Below are 20,824 nucleotides of genomic sequence, written 5' to 3'. Positions count from 1 at the left end.
CGCCCCAGGAAAGGAAGACCAAGAGTCACCTCTGTTCATCCGAGTCACCAGCCTCAGGAATTGCAAGTTAACAGCACCTCAGATTAGAGCCCAGATAAATGCCATACAATTCCTGTAACGGACACATCTCTATATCAACTGTTCAGAGAACAGGCCTTTATGATCAAATAGCAAAGAAAAGCAACAAGCAGAAGAGAATTGTTTGGGCCAAGAAACACAAGGAATGGACATTAGACTAGTGGAAATCTGTGGTCTGAGTCCAAATTTGAGATCTTTGGTTCCACCAGCTGTGTCTTTGTGCAACGCTGAAAAGGTGAATGGATGGTCTCTACATGCATGATTACCACCATGAAGCATGGAGGTGTGCGGGGTGTTTTCTGGTGACACTGTTGGGAATTTATTCAAAATTGAAAGCACACTGAACTAGCATGGCTACCACAGCATCCTGCAGCGACATGGCATCCCATCTGGTGTGTTTAGTTGGACCGTCATTTATTTTTCAACAGGACAATGACTCCAAACACACTGTAGCTGTGTAATAACTATTTGACCAAGGAGAGTGGAGTACTATGTCAGATGACCTGACCTCCAGTCACCTGACCTAAACCCAAGCAAGGTGGTTTGGGATGAGATGTACAGCAGAGTAAAGGCAAAAGGACCAACAAGTCCTCAGCATCTCTGGGAGGTCCTTCAAGACTGTTGGAAAACCATTTCAGGTGTCTACCTCATGGAGAGAATGCCAAGAGTGTATAAAGCAGTAATCAAAGCAAAGAATAGCTATTTTGAAGAATCTAAAATATAAAACATGTTTTGATTATTTCACACCTTTTCTTTACTACATAATTCCATATGTGTTCATTCAGTTTTGATGCCTTCAATGAGAATTTACAAGGCAAATAGTCATGAAAATAAAGAAAAACACATTAAATGAGAAGGTGTGTTTTAAGAGGTAAAATTGAGAAATGGAAATTAGACCAAATGAAAAACAAACTGTTTCTTGACTTTGCGCCGCTTGATTTTCAGTATAAATGGACAGTGAAAAAAACCGATACAGAGTCTGTCTTCACAGTATTAAAGATTTTGGCTCAGAATGAAAAAAACGCCATATTCTCGTTTCCCCCCCCGTTTTTGGCAATAGTTGGAAAAAATAATTATACATTAACACTAAGACCTTGAGAGACAGCATCATCGATAAGCCGTCAGTCTCGCTTTATAATCCCTCAGGGAGAGAGGCTCAAAAGAAAGACTACTGAGTTACGGATTTGTGGAAATGTACGATTTCCAGAAATACACGATTTTCTCCCAGGCAAAAATACAGTATACGAGGAATTTTTTGTCTATTGCTTTCATTTTGACAATCCTTTATTTTAAAAAGGGAAAATTACCTCAGATCTTCTTTTCGACCTAAATATTCTTTCTCTACGATAATGATTTTTAAATGTTCCCATGGAACTGAGAACCTTCACCCGAGCAAAGCAGTGCGTATTTCTTTATGTACAGTCGGGAAGACAAAACTGTCTTGATTGGCTATCTTCCGGATCAGTCATGATTCTGCTGTGTGCCATTGGCTGGAAGTGTGGGCGGGCGTAATCTTCGTGACACGGGTGGGGGCGTGCACTGTTGGGTCCGACAGGAACTACAGAAAGGCGAGTATTTCCAATAAAACGGTAAAATTATGTTTACGTTACTACTGTGAATCAGTCTCTGCTTCGTTGCTTTGTATTTCCGTGGAGCTGCTATAATTAAGCAATATGCTTTGGTCATAAAAGAGTACGTGTCCAGCATGACAAGAGGGGAGCACAAGGCAAAGTTGGCAAGCTAATAAATACCTTCCGTAGATGGAATGGAAACTGCAGCTAGTTAGAAGTCAGCCCTGTGCTCCACTGTTTACGCGAAGAACAGAGCACAAAAATAACATGAAAATTAGGTTGACACAGGGGTGGCAAGTTAAGTGTAACCTAAAGCATTTCACCAGTGGTTAAGCTGACAGATACAACATCCAAGGTAAATAGCTGAGGAAGTGAAGTTACACTGTGACGCTAACGTGCTAAATTCTAATACGCCATAACTAAGTGGCGTAAGGGTTTGTCTGCCACTTTGCTGCCAGTGTATAAGGTTAGCCCACTACATTCTGTAAAGTTCATGGCAGTGGGTACAGAAAGACTATCAGGACTGATGTAATCTGAATGGTTATTAGTTGGTAATATTCCCATAAAAGTAAGAATCTGGGCGGACTGAAACACTCAGCAGGGTTATTTCTCACCCCTTAGTTTTGCTGTCAGGCCTACATAGAAGTTAGATGGCAAGTATTTTGTTGGTTGTGTATAGTGGAACTTGTTCTGTAGTGATGTGCTCGGCTTTGGTTAGGCTTTTTATTGCTACACACGAGGCATGACTGAAGGGAGGGCGTCTGGACAGATCAGAATCAGCTTTAACTGCCAAGTACCTACACAACATGCAAGGAATTTGGTTTTGGCTGTTGGTGTCACCCTAGGAATAAGGAAAGAGAATAATAAAAAACTATTGAAAGAATAAGATGAAAAAAATAGTAATAAAAATAAATATAAGACAATATATACAGATATTTACAAAGCTGGAACACAGTGTCGAGGCTGCCATCTGCGGCGCCATCTTGCAATCTTTGATATGTAAGCTGTTTTATGCTAAAATTATATTGAAGTCAGTTTGTGTCAATGGAAATGTGTTGCTCTGTCATCACAGATTTTGTTCAGAGGTTGGTATTTTGTTTGTATAACAGCAAGTGGTGCCTGGGATTCACGACTGACTGCTTCAGCATTACTTTAAAGCCCTTTCCAGACATGGGACATGGAACCTTGCTGGGGTCATCAATCTTTTAAAGTGATAGCATTCTGACTCTAAAGCCCCTTTCACACATAGGTTACTTATCTGTTAATGTTCCCCACAACTGCATTCACACATACCACCCACAGTGCTGGAGAGCAATATTGATTGTTCACGTGAGATTAGTCAATACGTCTAGTGATGTATAATGCATAATAATGTAATGACAGATTGAAACTACACTGACATCATCTGATTAAAGTGTCCAAATAATTAACAGCACAGATTTTGTGAGATTTCTTAAACAGTGAAACTGGAGGCTCAGGACTCAACCTGAGGATGACTGCAATGTGGCAAACTGTTACACTGCGGCTGATAAACTGTGACTCTGTGACAGTTCACCTGTCTCAGATGAAGAAAAGTTCACAGCTGACCTGCTGTTAGATCTCAATTGGCCCTTTGTCCATGTTGGGATAATTTATAGTTAAACCTATTCAGTTAAGTTATAACTGTTGTTCTGTACATAAATGCGTGTCTCTTTGGAGACACTCGTGGATCCTACCTCTGTCTGATGATGCAGGTTTGTAATAAACCACGAAGAAATAGTCCTGAACAGCTGGAAACTAAACTGTGATTCTGTGTGTGACAGCTCATCTGTCTGATATGAAAACATGTAGGTCGAAACAGTAGGACTTGCTGTCAGATCCTGGTCCGGACAGATCCACTCTCTAAGCTCTCTCAGCGATGATGTATAATAAAAAGTATTTAAATTAACAGCGCTGTTGTTCAGTGTGCAAATGTGTGCAATGCTGTGTGTTGTGTGTTGTGACTTTGGCACACAAACTGTGTATTAAACGTTTCTGTGATGTTTCCAGATGAATATTGTGGCTGAAATGTGGACAAATCTTTCCTTTAATCATGTCACACAAGTCAGAGTACTGCTGCTTGTGCGTGGCCTATTTGTTAATGCGGTTTTTCAGTTCACACTTGTGCCATGATGAAAGTTATCCAGAAATGTTACTAGGTCCAACCTAGTAAGATTGCTGGTGCGACTTTCATGGATAAGCGACCAGGGTGTGAATTCAGACATGCAACTGGCCCATTTAGTTGCTGTCAGATTAATGGAACAGAGTGCATGTGTGAAAGTTGTTTAATATTAGGGCTGTGTTCAGACTGTCAACAATACTGCATGATTAAACACAGCCATCTCACTCAATTCAACAAGACCACCGTATTTGCACAGCAGAATTATCTGCACAGAGGTCTCCAGTGATATAGTTTAACCTGGCTTGACTTTGGTTACATCGCAATTTTTAACCAAATATATGCTCAAAGCCATGGTAGATTATCTTTGAAGCATCTCAGAATCATCACAATATAGAAAAAAATAGTGTCTCAATTTTCTCTGAGTATGAACTATGCTAATAAACATAAAAACTCACAGATCTGTAAGTCATCCAGCCTTCCTCCATCAATTTCATTATCTTGCTGGTCATTTTTGTTCCATGTCTGCACCCATACAGCCGTATGCATTATGTTGCTGCAGAGTTGTTTTTGGTCTGAATGAATGGATAGACTGGTAACCCCAGCAGAATCCAATGAATTGCAGTGCCTGAGGAGACAGGAGAGGGCAACATCATTGTTGCCAAAGAGCAGAGCTAGAAACTTGTACTTTTGAAAATATGTTGTAATGACTCATTGCAGCTGATTTATGTGATTAATGGACATGTGCTCCCATTGAATGGAAATGTTTTCTGAAACATGAAACAGCAAATTTGTTATTTTGCACAATATCTACACAGCGATTGCACTCATTATTGAGCCCACTCAAATGTCATGGTTCAGCAGTTTTGTTTTTCACAGAAAAACTGTTGATACCATTGCCCTTAATAAGTTTCCATTTCCAACCAGCCTGAACTCTCCAGTATACTTCCCTGATCTTGCATACTGGTAAATACCTCTATTCTGTTATTCTTTCAGATGGCTGCAATCAGAAAGAAACTAGTAATAGTTGGTGATGGAGCCTGTGGCAAGACCTGTCTCCTCATAGTATTCAGCAAGGATCAGTTCCCTGAGGTCTATGTGCCTACGGTGTTTGAAAACTATGTGGCAGATATTGAAGTGGATGGTAAACAGGTAAGATGTTTATTAAAATGCCAAATGTCAAATTTTTATGTTTACATATTTACAGTAGTCTGGTAATTGGACTGACTCCATTACAGTAGCACACTTATCAGGGAGCCCATGAACAATTTCAGATTAATTAATTGAAATTATTATATAAAATGTTTCATTATTTGCCAGGGCTACAGTCTGCCATAAGGGTTGCATATGCAACCATTTTGTGAGAGTCTAAGATTTACAGTTCAGGTGGTCTCATTCATGCCAGTGTATGATCGTTATGCTGTTTTGGTAGTCCTCTAACCACTGTGGGGAGCAACGACATTAACCATAGTGATGGAAAGCTATACTTTTTCTTCTTGAGTGGCTCTGTCATTCTTATCCTGCCTGATGTGTGACACAAGCTATTCACCCACTGTGTGTTCTATGACAGGAGTGTTTAGCTTTCTCAGTCTTCAGCTGTTCCATAAATGTTCAGTGGGGTTCAGGTCAGGTGAGTCTGATAATAAATTGCTTTGTAGCTGGGTATTCTGAAGAACAAAATGAGGAGGGACAGAGCTTGGACTCATGTACACCTAATGATCAGAGTGCAAGGTGAGGCAGAGAGATACTGACTGGACCAGCGAATGATGAACAGCATTATGTTCAGTTACAATGACCAGTCATGATTTTGATACATTGGGTGCAGCCCAATGTAGATCATATACACTACCAGTGAAAAGTTTGGACACATCTTGTCATGTAATGGTTTTTCTTTATTTTCATGACTATTTACATTGTAGATTCTCATTGAAGGCATCAAAACTATGAATGAACACATGCAATTATGTAGTAAAGAAAAAAGTGTGAAATAAGTCAAACATGTTTTATATTTTAGATTCTTCAAAATAGCTACTCTTTGCTTTGATTACTGCTTTGCACACTCTTGCCATTCTCTCCATGAGCTTCATGAGGTAGTCACCTGAAACGGTTTTCCAACAGTCTTGAAGGAGTTCCCAGAGATGCTGAGCACTTGCTGGCTCTTTTGCCTTCACTCTGCTCTCCATCTCATCCCAAACCATCTGGATTGGGTTTAGGTCAAGTGACTGTGGAGGCCAGGTCATCTGACGCAGCACTCCATCACTCTCCTTCTTGGTCAAATAGCCCTTATACAGCTTGGAGGTGTGTTTGGGGTCATTGTCCTGTTGAAAAATAAATGACGGTCCGACTAAACACAAGCCGGATGGGATGGCATGTCGCTGCAGGTTGCTGTGGTAGCCATGCTGGTTCGGTGTGCCTTCAATTTTGAATAAATCCCCAACAGTATCACCTGCAAAGCACCCCCACACCATGACACCTTGTCCTCCATGCTTCATGGTGGGAACCATGCATGTAGAGACCATCTGTTCACCTTTTCTGCATCGCACCAAGACGCGACTGGTGGAACCAAAGATCTCCAGATGTCCATTCCTTGCATTTCCTGGCCCAACAATTCTCTTCTGCTTGTTGCTTTTCTTTAATCTGAGGTGCTGTTGTGATTCCTGAGGCTGGTGACTCAGATGAAGTTCTCCTCAGCAGCAGAGGTGACTCTTGGTCTTCCTTTCCTGGAGCAGTCCAAAATGTGAGCCATTTTCATCGTAGCGCTTGATGGTTTTTGCGACTGCACTTGGGGATACATTCAAAGCTTTTGCAATTTTCCTGACTGACCGACCTTCAGTTAAAGTAGTGATGGACTGTCGTTTCTCTTTACTTAGCTGATTGGTTCTTGTCATAATGTAGATTCTAACTAGGGCACAACCGATTTATCGGCCGGCCAATTAAATTGGCCGACTATATCCGTTTTCAAAATAATCATCCGGCCAGAGTTTTTCTGATTAAACGCCGATATATTCTTAATTTCTCATAAAACAGTAAATTCTGTTAAGTGTCAGACTCGCACAGAATAATGTCCTTGCGCCGTTTGTCCAATACATGGAACCCTGACTGCATTCAATCCTCAGTCCTCACCGCTGTCTTCTCAGTAACGTAGAGGAGTAAGCTGCAGCCAGGCATCATTACAGGAGTGGGCTGAGCGGAGCTTGCCGACAGGTAAATTTATCACGACATTGTGAAATTAACAGTGACTCAACATGTCTCCCGTTTCAGTTTAACTCTCTTTGCCATGTGTCATGACATGTGATGCAATGCTTCGTTGTTTCGGTCATGCTTTTCTTTTACGTTGTATTGTTAAACTTGTGCTAACCTAGCTTAAGTTACTCCCTGTCCATTTATGTTAGCAATAACATTGCTGTAGTTATGCCAACCTAGCATAGCATTAGCTAATAGCTTAAAAGCCAGTAAGTAACTGCAGAAATAATGTAAGTGTACAAAATACAAAATCAGCATAAGTAGTTCAAGGAGCTTCAGAAAGTTGAAAATCCAGAGATTCATTCTGTTTCCATTTTTTCTGGGTCTGATAAATGGTGTAATTTTGATGGTTCTTTTTATAGGAATCAAAATTTTTATTTATGTAATTTTTTTTATAAACAAAAAGTTTATAATTAAGTTATTAAAAGATATTTTTGTTGTTTAGGTTATTCCTCCTCCAAGGAGGCAGAGCCTCAACGGAGTAAAAACTTAAACCACAAAAATGTTTCATTTCTATTTATCTGCAGTTTTCATCTGTCTGCTACATTCACAGATTACTGCAAATCTAAGTGCAGTTATAGCGATTTTATTCAACATTTTAAGACTTTCTGTAAACTCAAGCACTGTCTAGAAAAGTGGTCTATTATGGGATGGCTACACCGTTAGCCCTTAGCATGACTCGTAGCTAACGTTAGCTCTGGTGCTAACAGCAACATGTTTTACATTGAGGTGATTCCGTCGACTTGAAGTGACGCAGTGATCAGAAAACTCTTTGTTGTACAATTTGCACACAACCAGGCTTTTATCCAAGCTGCCATCAGGAAGATTTTTAAAAGAAAACTTTCTGCCCAACAAGCTCAAACTCGTCTTCCTTCTCTGTTCACCAGGGCCTGACTTCACTCAGTGCTTCCTGTGCTTCTTCTTCATGGCTACAAACAGACTTTAGGTTCATTACCGCCACCTACTGGGCTGGAGTGTTCATCAGAGTTACCAGTGGCCAGAAATGCGGGAACTGAGGAGGGTGCAATTAATTGCATTATTATTTTTAACGCCTTATATATATATATATATATATATATATATATATATATATATATATATATATATATATATATATATATATATATATATATATAAAAAATAATTTATAGCAACAAGAAGTACAAGACAAGATGCATTTCATAACTCCAGTATAGATTGAGTCTTTTTTTTAAATGTTATATAATTTCCTAGAGGTTTAATGTTTTGTTGCATGATTTTGTACTTGTAAAGTTAAACAAATAGTAAAGGACAAAGTATTTTAAAACAGTAAAATGTCCTGCCTGTTATTCATGTCTTTGTTGTGCGTTAAGGGACCAAAAAATAAGTTATTTTATTCATTATATATTTTTTTAAATTAATCAGCCCATTAATCGGTTATTAGAATTTTTTCTGGCAAATATCGGAATCAGCATCGGCCTCAAAAAATACATATTGGTCAGGCCGTAATTCTAACAGTTGTCACATAGGGCTGTCAGCTGTGTACCAGCCAGACTTCTGCACATCACAACTGATGGTCCCAACCCCATTAAGAAGGCAAGAAATTCCACAAATTAACCTTGACAAGGCACACCTGTGAAGTGAAAACCATTTAAGGTGACTACCTCATGAAGCCCACTGAGAGAACACCAAGGGTTTGCAAAACTGTCATGAAGCAAAGGGTGGCTTTGAGGAAACTAAAATATAAAACATATTTAGAATTATTTCACAATTGTTTATTGATTTATGTATCAAATTGTGTGTTTTATGGTCCTTGTGTCCCCCCCCCACCTCTCTACCTCTATCTTTCTACCTCCACCTCTAACCCTCTACCTGTAACCCTCTACCTCTATCCCTCTACCCCTCTAGCTTTTCTGTTCCTCTCAACCCGCCCAGCCAGCAGGCAGATTGGTCCCCCCACATAAAGAGCCGGGTTCTGCTTGAGGTTTTTTTTCCCTGTTAAAAGGGTGTTTTCCTTGCCACTGTCGCCTTTTGGCTTGCTCTGGGGGTCAGGCATATGGGTTCTGTGAAGCGTCTCGAGACAATTTGACTGTAATTGGCGCTATATAAATATAATTGAATTGAATTGAATTGAATTGAATTGAATTGAATTGAATTGAATTGAATTGAATTGAATTATTTGTTTGCTACATAATTCCATATATCTTGTTTCGTAGTTTTGAATGTGCAATATAGAAAGTAATAAAAATAAAGAAAAAACATTGAATGAGAAGGTGTGTTGAAACTTTTGTCCGGTAGTGTATCTCTGTTTCATCTTGTTTAAAGCTGATTTTAGAACTCCTTATGTCACTCTTTTCAAAGTAATTATTGATCACACACCTCACTGAGTGAACTGCAGTTGCCTAACAGCAGACTGCATGTGAGGCATCTGGAGAACAATGGTAAATAGTAGTGTCTATTAACACTCAGATATTCAACAAGTGTTTAGCCTGTGCTCAGTTTAATGGAGTGATATCAGCCAACAACCAGAAAAAAATCATATATATTCTGATTAAAATAGTTTGTATATATCAAGTCACTATCAGTCTCTACATTGATGCAGAAGTATGGTTTGCAAATTAAAACAACTATTCATTCATTTTCATCATATTCAAAAGTGGCGTGCAGGTGCGACCAAATCATTTCTTGGTGCATGTGTGTTTTGATATGCACTTAAAACTGACCCTTTCATCTTGATTTGCCTTTGACGTTTCATGGTACAGTACTATGTGCAGCTAACTGAACACATTCCAGTAGCTTTGTTTTATAAATATTCTATGTTGAGGTGATGCAAATATTTTCAGGATATGTTGAATATCTTTGAAATAGATTTCTCTTGTGTTGTTTTTTCACATTAAGATTAAAGAAGCATAAAAAATAGGCTTCATTAAATATTTTCAAGAGGCATACATTAGTCGGGTCCCCAGAATATTTTCTGTCTCGTAAGGAGTCCTTAGTAAAAATAACTGAGCCAATGTCCTAGATTTGTTTTTTGTTAAAACGATATACTTTATAGTAGAACAGCATAGTTTTCTCCATGATGGACAAACTCTACAAGGATGGCACTGTGACGGTGATCTCTAACCTAGTTTGGAATATCTGTACCCTACTGCAGTTTCTTGTTACTTATATGACATACACCAACACAGACATATGTGCAATAAGCTAGCATCACTTGACATACAGATATCTCTTTTTCCCTGTTTCCACTTGGGATCTACAGTGCCGTGAAAAAGTTTTTACCCCCTTCTCAAATTTTTTTGCATATTTCCCCCACTTTAATGTTTAAGATCATCAAAGACATGTAAATATCAGACAAAGATAACTGAAGTAAACACAAAATGCAGTTTTTAAATGATGATTTTATTTATTAAGGAAAAAAATATTCAAAGCTACCTAGCCCTGTGTGAAAAAATAATTGCCCCCTAAACCTAATAACTGGTTGGACACCCTCAGCAGCAACAACTGAAATCAAGCATTTTCTATATCTGGCAATGAGTCTTTCACATCTCTATGTAGATATTTTGGCTCACTCTTTGTAGAATTGTTTTAATTCAGCAACACTGGAGGGTTTTCAAGGGTTTTTTAAGTTCATGCCAGAGCATTTCAATCGAATTCAGGCCTGGACTTTGACTATGCCACTCCAAAACCTTCATTTTGTTTTTTTTCAAGCCATTCAGAAGTCGACTTGCTGGTGTGTTTTGGATTGTTGTCCTGCTGCAGAACCCAAGTGTGCTTTACCTTGAGGTCACGAACTGATGGCTGAACATTCTTCTTCAGGATTTTCTGGTGCAGAGCAGAATTCATGGTTCCTTCAATCATAGCAAGTCGTCCAGGTCCTGAAGCAGCAACACAGCCCCAGACCATCACACTACCAAGACCATGTTTGACTGTTGGCATGATGTTCTTTTTCTGAAACGCTGTGTTACTTTTATGCCAGACGTAACCAGACACACACCTTCCAAAAAGTTTAACTTTCGTCTCCTCAGTCCATATATGGTCAGATATTCTCCCAAAAGTCTTGGGGATCATTCAGATGTTTGTTTGCACAAGTAAGACGAGCCTTTATGTTCTTTTTGGTCAGCAGTAGTTTTCACCTTGGAACTCTGCCATGGATGCCATTTTTGCCCAGTCTCTTCCTTATTGCTGAGTCATGAACACTGATCTTAACTGAGGCAAGGGAGGCCTTCAGTTCTTTAGATGTTGTCCTGGGTTCCTTTGTGACCTCCTGGATGAGTCGTTGCTGTGCTCTTTGGGTAATTTTGGTTGGTTGGCCACTCCTGGGAAGGTTCATCACTGTCCCATGTTTTCTCCATTTGTGGATAATGGCTCTCACCATGGTTTGCTGGAGTCCTAAAGCTTTAGAAATTGCTTTGTAACCCTGTCCAGACTGAGAGATGTCAGTTACTTTATTTCTCGTCTGCTGCTGAATTTCTATGGATCGTGGCATTTTGTTCCAGCTTTTTGAGATCTTTTGGCCAACTTCATTGTGTCAGACAGGTTCTATTTAAGTGATTTCTTGATTGAACAGGTCTGGAGGTAATCAGGCATGGGTGTAAGTCAGTGACATTGAACTCGCTTCCCAAAAAATGCCATTAGCCACCGTTAATTCACGATTTAACTAGGAGGCACTTACTCTATCACATAGGGCCAGGTAGGTTTGGATGAATTTTTTTCCCTTGAAACATTATATTATCATTTAAAAACTGCATTTTGTGTTTACTTTGTCCAAATATTTAAATTTATTTGATGGTCTTAAACATTTCAGTGGGGGAAATATATATTTAAAAAAAAAGGAATTCAAGAAGGGGGCAAATACTTTTTCACTGCACTGTATGTCAGGATATGTTGACTGCATAATGACAGCATTCAATGAGTTAAAGTAGTAGCACACAAACAAATATGTAATACAGACAGTTTGCAGTTTAGGTTTGTGTGCAGTTGTCCAGCATTTCTCTACATCTTAAAAATTTAATACAGTCCATAGGAACACTTAAGAAAATATTTAGAGTCCCATAGCCACATACCAGTGTTCTTCTGGTTGTTTGAATGCAAATCTGTAATCACAGCCCAGATCAATTTTTGGCATATACAGATTGTGTCCAGATTGATTTCAGACAGTCTGAACAGCAAAAAACTAAATTTAATAATTTTTTTGCAAATCAGATTATAACCAAATTTGGAGATGGTCTGAAATGTGATTACAATTGGATTTGGACAGATACACTATATTGCCAAAAGTATTCGCTCACCTGCCTTGACTCGCATATGAACGTAAGTGACATCCCATTCCTAATCCATGGGGTTCAATATGACGTCAGTCCACCCTTTGCAGCTAGAACAGCTTCAACTCTTCTGGGAAGGCTGTCCACAAGGTTTAGGAGTGTGTTTATGGGAATTTTTGACCATTCTTCCAGAAGCACATTTGTGAGGTCACACACTGATGTTGGACGAGAAGGCCTGGCTCTCAGTCTCCACTCTAATTCATCCCAAAGGTGTTCTATGGGGTTGAGGTCAGGACTCTGTGCAGGACAGTCAAGTTCATCCACACCAGACTCTGTCATCCATGTCTTTATGGACCTTGCTTTGTGCACTGGTGCACAGTCATGTTGGAAAAGGAAGGGACCAGCTTCAAACTGTTCCCACAAAGTTGGGAGCATGGAATTGTCCAAAATGTCTTGGTATGCTGAAGCATTCAGAGTTCCTTTCACTGGAACTAAGGGGCCAAGCCCAGCTCCTGAAAAACAACCCCACACCATAATCCCCCCTCCACCAAACTTTACACTTGGCACAATGCAGTCCGACAAGTATCGTTCTCCTGGCAACTGCCAAACCCAGACTCGTCCATCAGATTGCCAGATGGAGAAGCGCCATTCGTCACTCCAGAGAACGTGTCTCCACTGCTCTTAGAGTCCAGTGGTGGCATGCTTTACACCATTGCATCCAACGCTTTGCATTGCACTTGGTGATGTATGGCTTGGATGCAGCTGCTCGGCCATAGAAACCCATTCCATGAAGCTCTCTGCTGAAGCACTGTTCTTGAGCTAATCTGAAGGCCACATGAAGTTTGAAGGTCTGTAGTGACTGACTCTGCAGAAAGTTGGCGACCTCTTGGCACTATGCACCTCAGCAGCCACTGACCCCACTCCATCAGTTTACGTGGCCTACCACTTCGTGGCTGAGTTGCTGTCGTTCCCACACACTTCCACTTTCTTATAATACAGCTGACAGTTGACTGTGGAATATTTAGGAGCGAGGAAATGTCACGACTGAATTTGTTGCACAGGTGGCATCCTATCACAGTTCCACGCTGGAATTCACTGAGCTCCAGAGAGCGACCCATTCTTTCACAAATGTTTGTAAAAGCAGTCTGCAGCCTAGGTGCTTGATTTTATACACCTGTGGCCATGGAAGTGATTGGAACACCTGATTCTGATTATTTGGATGGGTGAGCCAATACTTTTGGCAATATAGTGTATGTCTCAGCTCTGGTTGTTCGAAGTGGATTTTTGAGTGTCTTTTGCATCACAAAACTACCCCATCAATTTTTGAGTGACGACATTGCTGAGCAGAATCCATTATGCTGCTAACATAGAGCTATGGAGGGCAATGTGGAGGGCAGCAGTCTGTGGATAGACAGGCAAATGATTCTAGAAAGGATTTTATTTCATCAGTAGCATAGCTGTGTTGTAGGAGCAACTCATACAAATAAGTTTGTCTGGATGTCTGGATACAGAAATCTGATGTGATCACTTACAAATAACAGTGCAGACCCTCTGTCCTAAAGGTCTGATTTGAGAAGCAAATATCTGATTTGTCTGAACAAAACCTTTGTGTCTTTGTGTGAACCCTCTGTCGACAGGAGTTGTGCCTAAATTTTTGGCCATCTCAATTTCTTTTTCTCACAACAAATCTGTTATGATCATTCACAAAGTTTTTTTTCACAGGTTTACAAAGGATCCTATAGAACCAGATAATTAGAATTAGTCCATCCGTGTTTGCATACACTACCTTTCAAAAATTTGGGATCACTTAGGAATGTCCTTATTTTTGAAAGAAAAGCATTTTTTTTCAATGAAGATAACATTAAATGAATCAGAAATACAGTCTAGACATTGTTAATGTGGTAAATGACTATTCTGATTTTTTAATGGAAAATCTAGATAGGGGTACAGAGGCCCATTTCCAGCAACCATCACTGCTGTGTTCTAATGCTACATTGTGTTAGCTAATCGTGTTAAAGGCTAAATGATGATTTGAAAACCCTTGTGCAATTATGATAGCACATGAATAAAAGTTTGAGTTTTCATGGAAAACATGAAATTGCCTGGGTAACCCCAAATTTTTGAATAGTAGTGTATATTAGAGAACCATGCTTCTTAATACATGTCACGGGTGTCTGAATAACACACGGTTGCTGTTTACCTTTGCCTCTGAGCCAATGACGTTTAACCCTAAAAAGATTGATGTATGGCTGTAGTAAAGCCCTTGGCAGTAAACTAGTCTCATTGCGCTATGCTCTTACAGGTGGAGTTGGCTCTGTGGGACACAGCAGGTCAGGAGGATTATGACCGACTGAGGCCTCTCTCATATCCAGACACGGATGTCATTCTCATGTGTTTCTCCATTGACAGCCCTGACAGCTTAGGTAACATTTCCTCTTTGTCGTCATTGTTGTTTTGAACATTCTGTTTGCTTCTGCTCCATCTTTAACTTGTATACGTTGTCCGTCATACAGAGAATATTCCAGAGAAGTGGACTCCTGAGGTCAAGCACTTCTGTCCCAATGTGCCCATTATTCTTGTGGGAAACAAGAAAGACTTGAGAAATGATGAGCACACACGCCGAGAATTATCCAAAATGAAACAGGTCAGTGAGGTTTTTCCTTTATGGTGCTGATTCAGATGGGTTTTCAAGTTTGAAGGCCATTAAGTCATGCACTCACTCAGAAATTACACTTAAAGCATGTTTTCCATTGCTTTACATAGAAGGATGAAGAATGAAGCAGGAATCAGAGTAGATGTCTGTGCAAATAGGTTCTAGGAATATTATCTTCATATTCCAACTGCTCCAAAGAGGCAAAGTTGTTATTGGCTTTTGGATCTTATAGTGATGTGATCCCATTATTGATGGAGTCTTTTAAAAATATTTTCTATACTAAACTACACACTAATGTATATGCTGTTGTCAGTGGGTTGAATGACTAATTTTCATTCATGGTTGTGATTTATTCTAACAGGAACCAGTGAAGTCAGATGAAGCAAAGGAGATGGCTAACCGGATCAATGCCTTTGGTTACTTGGAGTGCTCAGCCAAGACAAAGGACGGTGTAAGGGAGGTGTTTGAGATGGCCACCAGGGCAGCACTGCAGGCCAAGAGAAGAGGCAAGAAGAGTGGTTGCCTCCTGCTATAGAGCGTCTAGTCACACAGGTTAGGGAGTTAAAGGGGAAACCAACCTGTCCAACTCAAACATTTCTATTGTGTCTGCTTTGTCATGATGGCAGGCAGAATTCAATAGGGCCTTTTTTGGGATGAAGGAGAGAAGTCAAGCCAGGCCAAAAGGAAAAAAAAGAAGAAAAAAACAACAACAGAAAAGGGGAGTATGTACATTAATGTTCACGGCTATAACTTTTAGCTGTCAAATGAAAATGCTTTAATCTTGTATTTCAGCACTGATTAGACCTGACATTAGGCAAACACAGAAAGAAGGGTACATCTCTCTGTCATACTTGTTCAAGTGTGGTTGGCTTTGGTCTTTAAATAAGATTTCCATTTGTCTAAGTTGAATATGATGGTCCCCTTCATCCTAAACCATAGCTCTATGATTTGTGGTTGAAACCAGCTCCAGAACAAGTCATAGGTGTTCAGTACACCCACCGATGAATGCCTACTTAACTGCTGGAAGGCATTCAGTGTAACTGTGCTCGTCTTTTACTTTATATCCTACTGTTTTGTAATTTTTTCAACTTGCCCTTATATCCCAGAAGAGACCAACTTCAAATCACACGGACCTGCTTTTGTTTTTTTATGAACATATAGTATTTGATCCAGAGTCAGATTATTTGTTTTTTAAGACACATGCATGATGGTGATGAGACCAACTTGAGGCCAATTCATGCTTACTGCATCCATTTACGCATATATGTCATCAGTCACAAGTCCATCAGTAGTCTAAATTTTTTGACCGCACGGACAGTCCACACTACAAGCATGTCGACTGCGCATGTGCTAAGAAAACAAGCAGTGCTTAAAATACAGTGGGTACGGAAAGTATTCAGACCCCTTTAAATTTTTCACTCTTTGTTTCATTGCAGCCATTTGCTAAAATCAAAAAAGTTCATTTTATTTCTCATTAATGTACACTCAGCACCCTATCTTGACAGAAAAAAACAGAAATGTAGAAATTTTTGCAAATTTATTAAAAAAGAAAAACTGAAATATCACACGGTCATAAGTATTCAGACCCTTTGCTCAGTATTGAGTAGAAGCACCCTTTTGAGCTAGTACAGCCATGAGTCTTCTTGGGAATGATGCAACAAGTTTTTCACACCTGGATTTGGGGATCCTCTGCCATTCTTCCTTGCAGATCCTCTCCAGTTCTGTCAGGTTGGATGGTGAACGTTGGTGGACAGCCATTTTCAGATCTCTCCAGAGATGCTCAATTGGGTTTAGGTCAGGGCTCTGGCTGGGCCAGTCAAGAATGGTCACAGAGTTGTTCTGAAGCCACTCCTTTGTTATTTTAGCTGTGTGCTTAGGGTCATTGTCTTGTTGGAAGGTGAACCTTTGGCCCAGTCTGAGGTCCAGAGCACTCTGGAAGAGGTTTTCTTCCAGGATATCTCTGTACTTGACCGCATTCATCTTTCCTTCAATTGCAACCAGTCGTCCTGTCCCTGCAGCTGAAAAACACCCCCATAGCATGATGCTGCCACCACCATGTTTCACTGTTGGGATGGTATTGGGCAGGTGATGAGCAGTGCCTGGTTTTCTCCACACATACTGCTTAGAATTAACGCCAAAAAGTTCAGTCTTGGTCTCATCAGACCAGAGAATCTTATTTCTCATAATCTGGGAGTCCTTCATGTGTTTTTTGGCAAACTCTATGCGGGCTTTCATATGTCTTGCACTGAGGAGAGGCTTCCATCGGGCCACTCTGCCATAAAGGCCTGACTGGTGGAGGGCTGCAGTGATAGTTGACTTTGTGGAACTTTCTCCCATCTCCCTGCTGCATCTCTGGAGCTCAGCCACGGTGATCTTTGGGTTCTTCTTTACCTCTCTCACCAAGGCTCTTTCCCACGATTGCTCAGTTTGGCTGGACGGCCAGGTCTAGGAAGAGTTCTGGTCGTCCCAAACTTCTTCCATTTAAGGATTATGGAGGCCACTGTGCTCTTAGGAACCTTGAGTGCTGCAGAAATTCTTTTGTAACCTTGGCCAGATCTGTGCCTTGCCACAATTCTGTCTCTGAGCTCCTTGGGCAGTTCCTTCGACCTCATGATTCTCATTTGCTCTGACATGCACTGTGAGCTGTAAGGTCTTATATAGACAGGTGTGTGCCTTTCCTAATCAAGTCCAATCAGTTTAATTAAACACAGCTGGACTCCAATGAAGAAGTAGAACCATCTCAAGGAGGATCAGAAGAAATGGACCGCAGATGAGTTAAATATGAGTGTCACAGTAAAGGGTCTGAATACTTATGACCGTGTGATATTTCAGTTTTTCTTTTTTAATAAATTTGCAAAAATTTCTACATTTCTGTTTCTTTCTGTCAAGATAGGGTGCTGAGTGTACATTAATGAGAAATAAAATGAACTTTTTTGATTTTAGCAAATGGCTGCAATGAAACAAAGAGTGAAAACTTTAAAGGGGTCTGAATACTTTCCGTACCCACTGTAAATGCTTGGTATAAGAAGAGACTGTACAAGGAGATTTTCTGTCATCCACGCCAATTTATTGTTAAAAGAATTTTAATTAGTCATCGGACTTTGGAGGAGCTTTGTTTGTACATGCTTTTATTGATGGAGCCCAAACACGGTATTAAGTGCTCCATTTTTGGGGGGGACCAAAAAATCCTATGCTGCGTTGACACACTGTGCCTGGCACACTTCAGAAATAATCACTGATAGGGTGCTACAGTGTCAGCTGCTGTTTTCTTGTGCTTTTCTACGTTCAATATGAGGGGAAATGCAACCAGCTGCGTAGCAGACCGGCATGGTTCTGTTGAAATATGAACAGAGCTGCATCTGCGTCCTATTGGCCTATGAACACGAATGTGGAAAGTGTTTTATAGAACTTCAAGTTATTTGACCTGAACTTACCTTTCAAGCCAGAAAACTATGTGATTTAATTGATGTGGACAGTAACACACTGTACTGAGTTGGCTATTCAAAGAGGTACCAAAAGTGTATTATCCTCTAGACAGTTCTCAGATAGTAGCAGAGCCCTAATTTATCTCTCAACACAGAGGTTTTGATCTTTCCATCAAGCAGAGTTATATTAGATACGAGACAAGCAAGTGTATTCCATCACTTGCCCTTATGCTTTGAGGTATAATACACATTTTCACAGCATAAATACAGGACAGGTCATGTCAGATTTTCTCTTTTCCATTTCAGACACTTTTCCTCAATCACTTAGATTTTGGTATTATTTTATCATTACCATCATTGAATAAAACACCTAAGACACCTGCTCCGTTAATCTGATGGCAAGTTTAAAAGTCAGTTTCATGTCTGGCAACGTTTCTGTAAAAGTTACTGTCCGACCTGGCAACAATTCTGTGTCACTTTCAACACAGTACATGCCTGAACTTAACCATCACATTAACAGACAGACACGCACAAACATGGGTACTTCAAATTGCGTGAAGGGATTTAGAGAAGAATTTCTCCACATTTCAGCTCCAATATTAGTCGAAAAACATCATATGCTTAATACACAGTTGGTGTGCCAAATTCACAACACACCTTTCCTCTCACTCATTTTGCTCTACAATTTCAAATCTGGAGCTACAGAATTAATTGTCCATTAAAGTACTATTTTATTGCAATGAAAACAGACAACAGATCAAACGTTAATGATGAGTCACCAATGATGAATGTAATCCATTTTTTTTCCCTCTAACAAGATGTTAACAGGAACTAAAGTTTGTTGCTTTCAGCAGTTTAGAAGTATTCTCTCTGAAGATTTTAAATACTTGCAGCATCAGGCAGCAGTAGGATCCATATGTATATTCAAAGAGAGCAAGAGATGCACACATTTGCACAAGGTGAACAGCAGCGCTGGTAACTTCAGTTTATTCATACAATATCAAAAAATTATCCCAGAGAGAGCATGGAGACCATCTGGATGATCAGATCCAGTCCAAGATCTGATGGCAAATCACACTGTAGGCCTATGTGTTTTCACATCAGACAGATGTGTCGCACACAGAATCGCAGTTTCCAGCTGTTTAGGACTATTTTTATTTATTGCATACCTGGAGTATGAGACAGCGGTAGAATCAACATGTATCTCCAAAGAGAGTGCCGCACACATTTACACATGGAGCAACAGCAGTACTTTCATTCATTAGTTTTAAATATAAATTATTTATGTCATAGAAAAGGATCAGTCAGTATCAGTACTTTTCTTCACCTCAGACAGGTGAACTGCTAAACAATGAATCAAAGATTATCAGCTGCGGTTAAAATTTTTGTCAAGTGCAGCAGTCCTCAGGTTAAGTCCTTAGCTTCAGTTTTAAATGTCATCGGGCTGATATTTATTTGAACACTTGGGTAAACTGTTATTAGTTTAGATTTAACCTGTTATTGTATTATTATGCATTATACATCACGTGGTCTAATCTTACATGAATGACTAATTTTGCACACGTACCACATCTCTCTTCGGCACTTTGGGAGGTATCTCTGCATGAAAACATAACCTATGAATAAAGGACCAGAATGCTGTGACTTTAACGGACTGATGAAGCCAGCAATGTTCCATGTCCCATATCTGAAGAGGGTTGTATTTCTCCATTAAAAAAAATCTTCCACCAGCAGTAAGCAAAAAACACTAGAATGTCCTACTACACTCTTTGAGAGTGCAGAAACAGGTAATTTTACTCTGCAGACTGCAACAAAATCTGAGCCAGATGGTCACAGCTTAAGGTGCAATTTTATGACTAAGTACGATGTCCCAGTTGTATGATACTGCATAAAACAGTATGTACTTTGTAAAGGAAGCTTTAGTATGTACTGAAAGGAAAAAGGAAAAGTATATGATTTGGAGTACAGGGTTGGTAACCTGACAGCCATCAAAACAAGCAAAGAAGTGACTAGAAACAACTGGTGAAGGAAAACGGAATCTCTGTTCAAGAAATATGTTTGTGCTGTACTAATGAAACAAATACTGTGGAAATGTACACTATTCAAAATTTTAGAGTGCGAGATGTACATTTGTAGACTCTCCCATTATTTAAATGTAAACTTTTATTTGAACATTTACAGCATACCTGTATGTATGTTTTATCTCCTCTCACAGGACACCTGTTGTTTTTCTGCTTTGCATTCTGTGTGTTATTTTACTGTTATGTGATAGTCTACTGACTAACCTCAAATTATTTTATTTGCACACAACATGAAGATCAGTGTGGTATACGCTTTGAAAACATATGATTCAAAATGTAACTGGTATTGGTCAATTGTTCACAAATATATCCTCATATTCCTCCAGCTGTCTTTTTTTAATGTTTTAATGTAATGCCTAATGGAAATAAACTTAACAGAATGATTGAATTTTA

The 20,824-nt window shown here is 39.7% G+C and overlaps 1 protein-coding gene across 2 annotated transcripts; it reads left to right on the top strand.

Moving 5' to 3' along the window:
* The first annotated feature begins 1,565 nt into the window (after positions 1 to 1,565).
* On the top strand, positions 1,566 to 20,824 carry LOC111587485 (rho-related GTP-binding protein RhoA-C). Of its 2 annotated transcripts, none has more exons than XM_023297455.3 (5): positions 1,566 to 1,646; positions 4,783 to 4,938; positions 14,575 to 14,695; positions 14,786 to 14,916; positions 15,287 to 20,824. In XM_023297455.3, the coding sequence occupies exons 2-5, from the start codon at positions 4,783 to 4,785 to the stop codon at positions 15,458 to 15,460; spliced, it is 582 nt and encodes a 193-aa protein (XP_023153223.1). In that variant the 5' UTR covers positions 1,566 to 1,646; the 3' UTR covers positions 15,461 to 20,824. The 2 variants fall into 2 exon arrangements, with proteins under 2 accessions (XP_023153223.1, XP_023153224.1); XM_023297456.3 differs by having other exon boundaries at positions 1,605 to 1,667.

The sequence above is a fragment of the Amphiprion ocellaris genome, chromosome 8, assembly GCF_022539595.1.
Source record: "Amphiprion ocellaris isolate individual 3 ecotype Okinawa chromosome 8, ASM2253959v1, whole genome shotgun sequence".
Classification (NCBI taxonomy): domain Eukaryota; kingdom Metazoa; phylum Chordata; class Actinopteri; family Pomacentridae; genus Amphiprion; species Amphiprion ocellaris.
This window is presented reverse-complemented; position numbering and strand designations above follow the sequence as displayed.

Bases quoted from the DNA above. Each gene is read 5' to 3' on its own strand.
- LOC111587485 (XM_023297455.3), top strand. From the start codon at position 4,783: ATGGCTGCAATCAGAAAGAAACTAGTAATAGTTGGTGATGGAGCCTGT. The intron at 4,939-14,574 runs GTAAGATGTTTA...ATGCTCTTACAG, and splicing joins TTGAAGTGGATGGTAAACAG to GTGGAGTTGGCTCTGTGGGA. The intron at 14,917-15,286 runs GTCAGTGAGGTT...TTATTCTAACAG, and splicing joins AATTATCCAAAATGAAACAG to GAACCAGTGAAGTCAGATGA.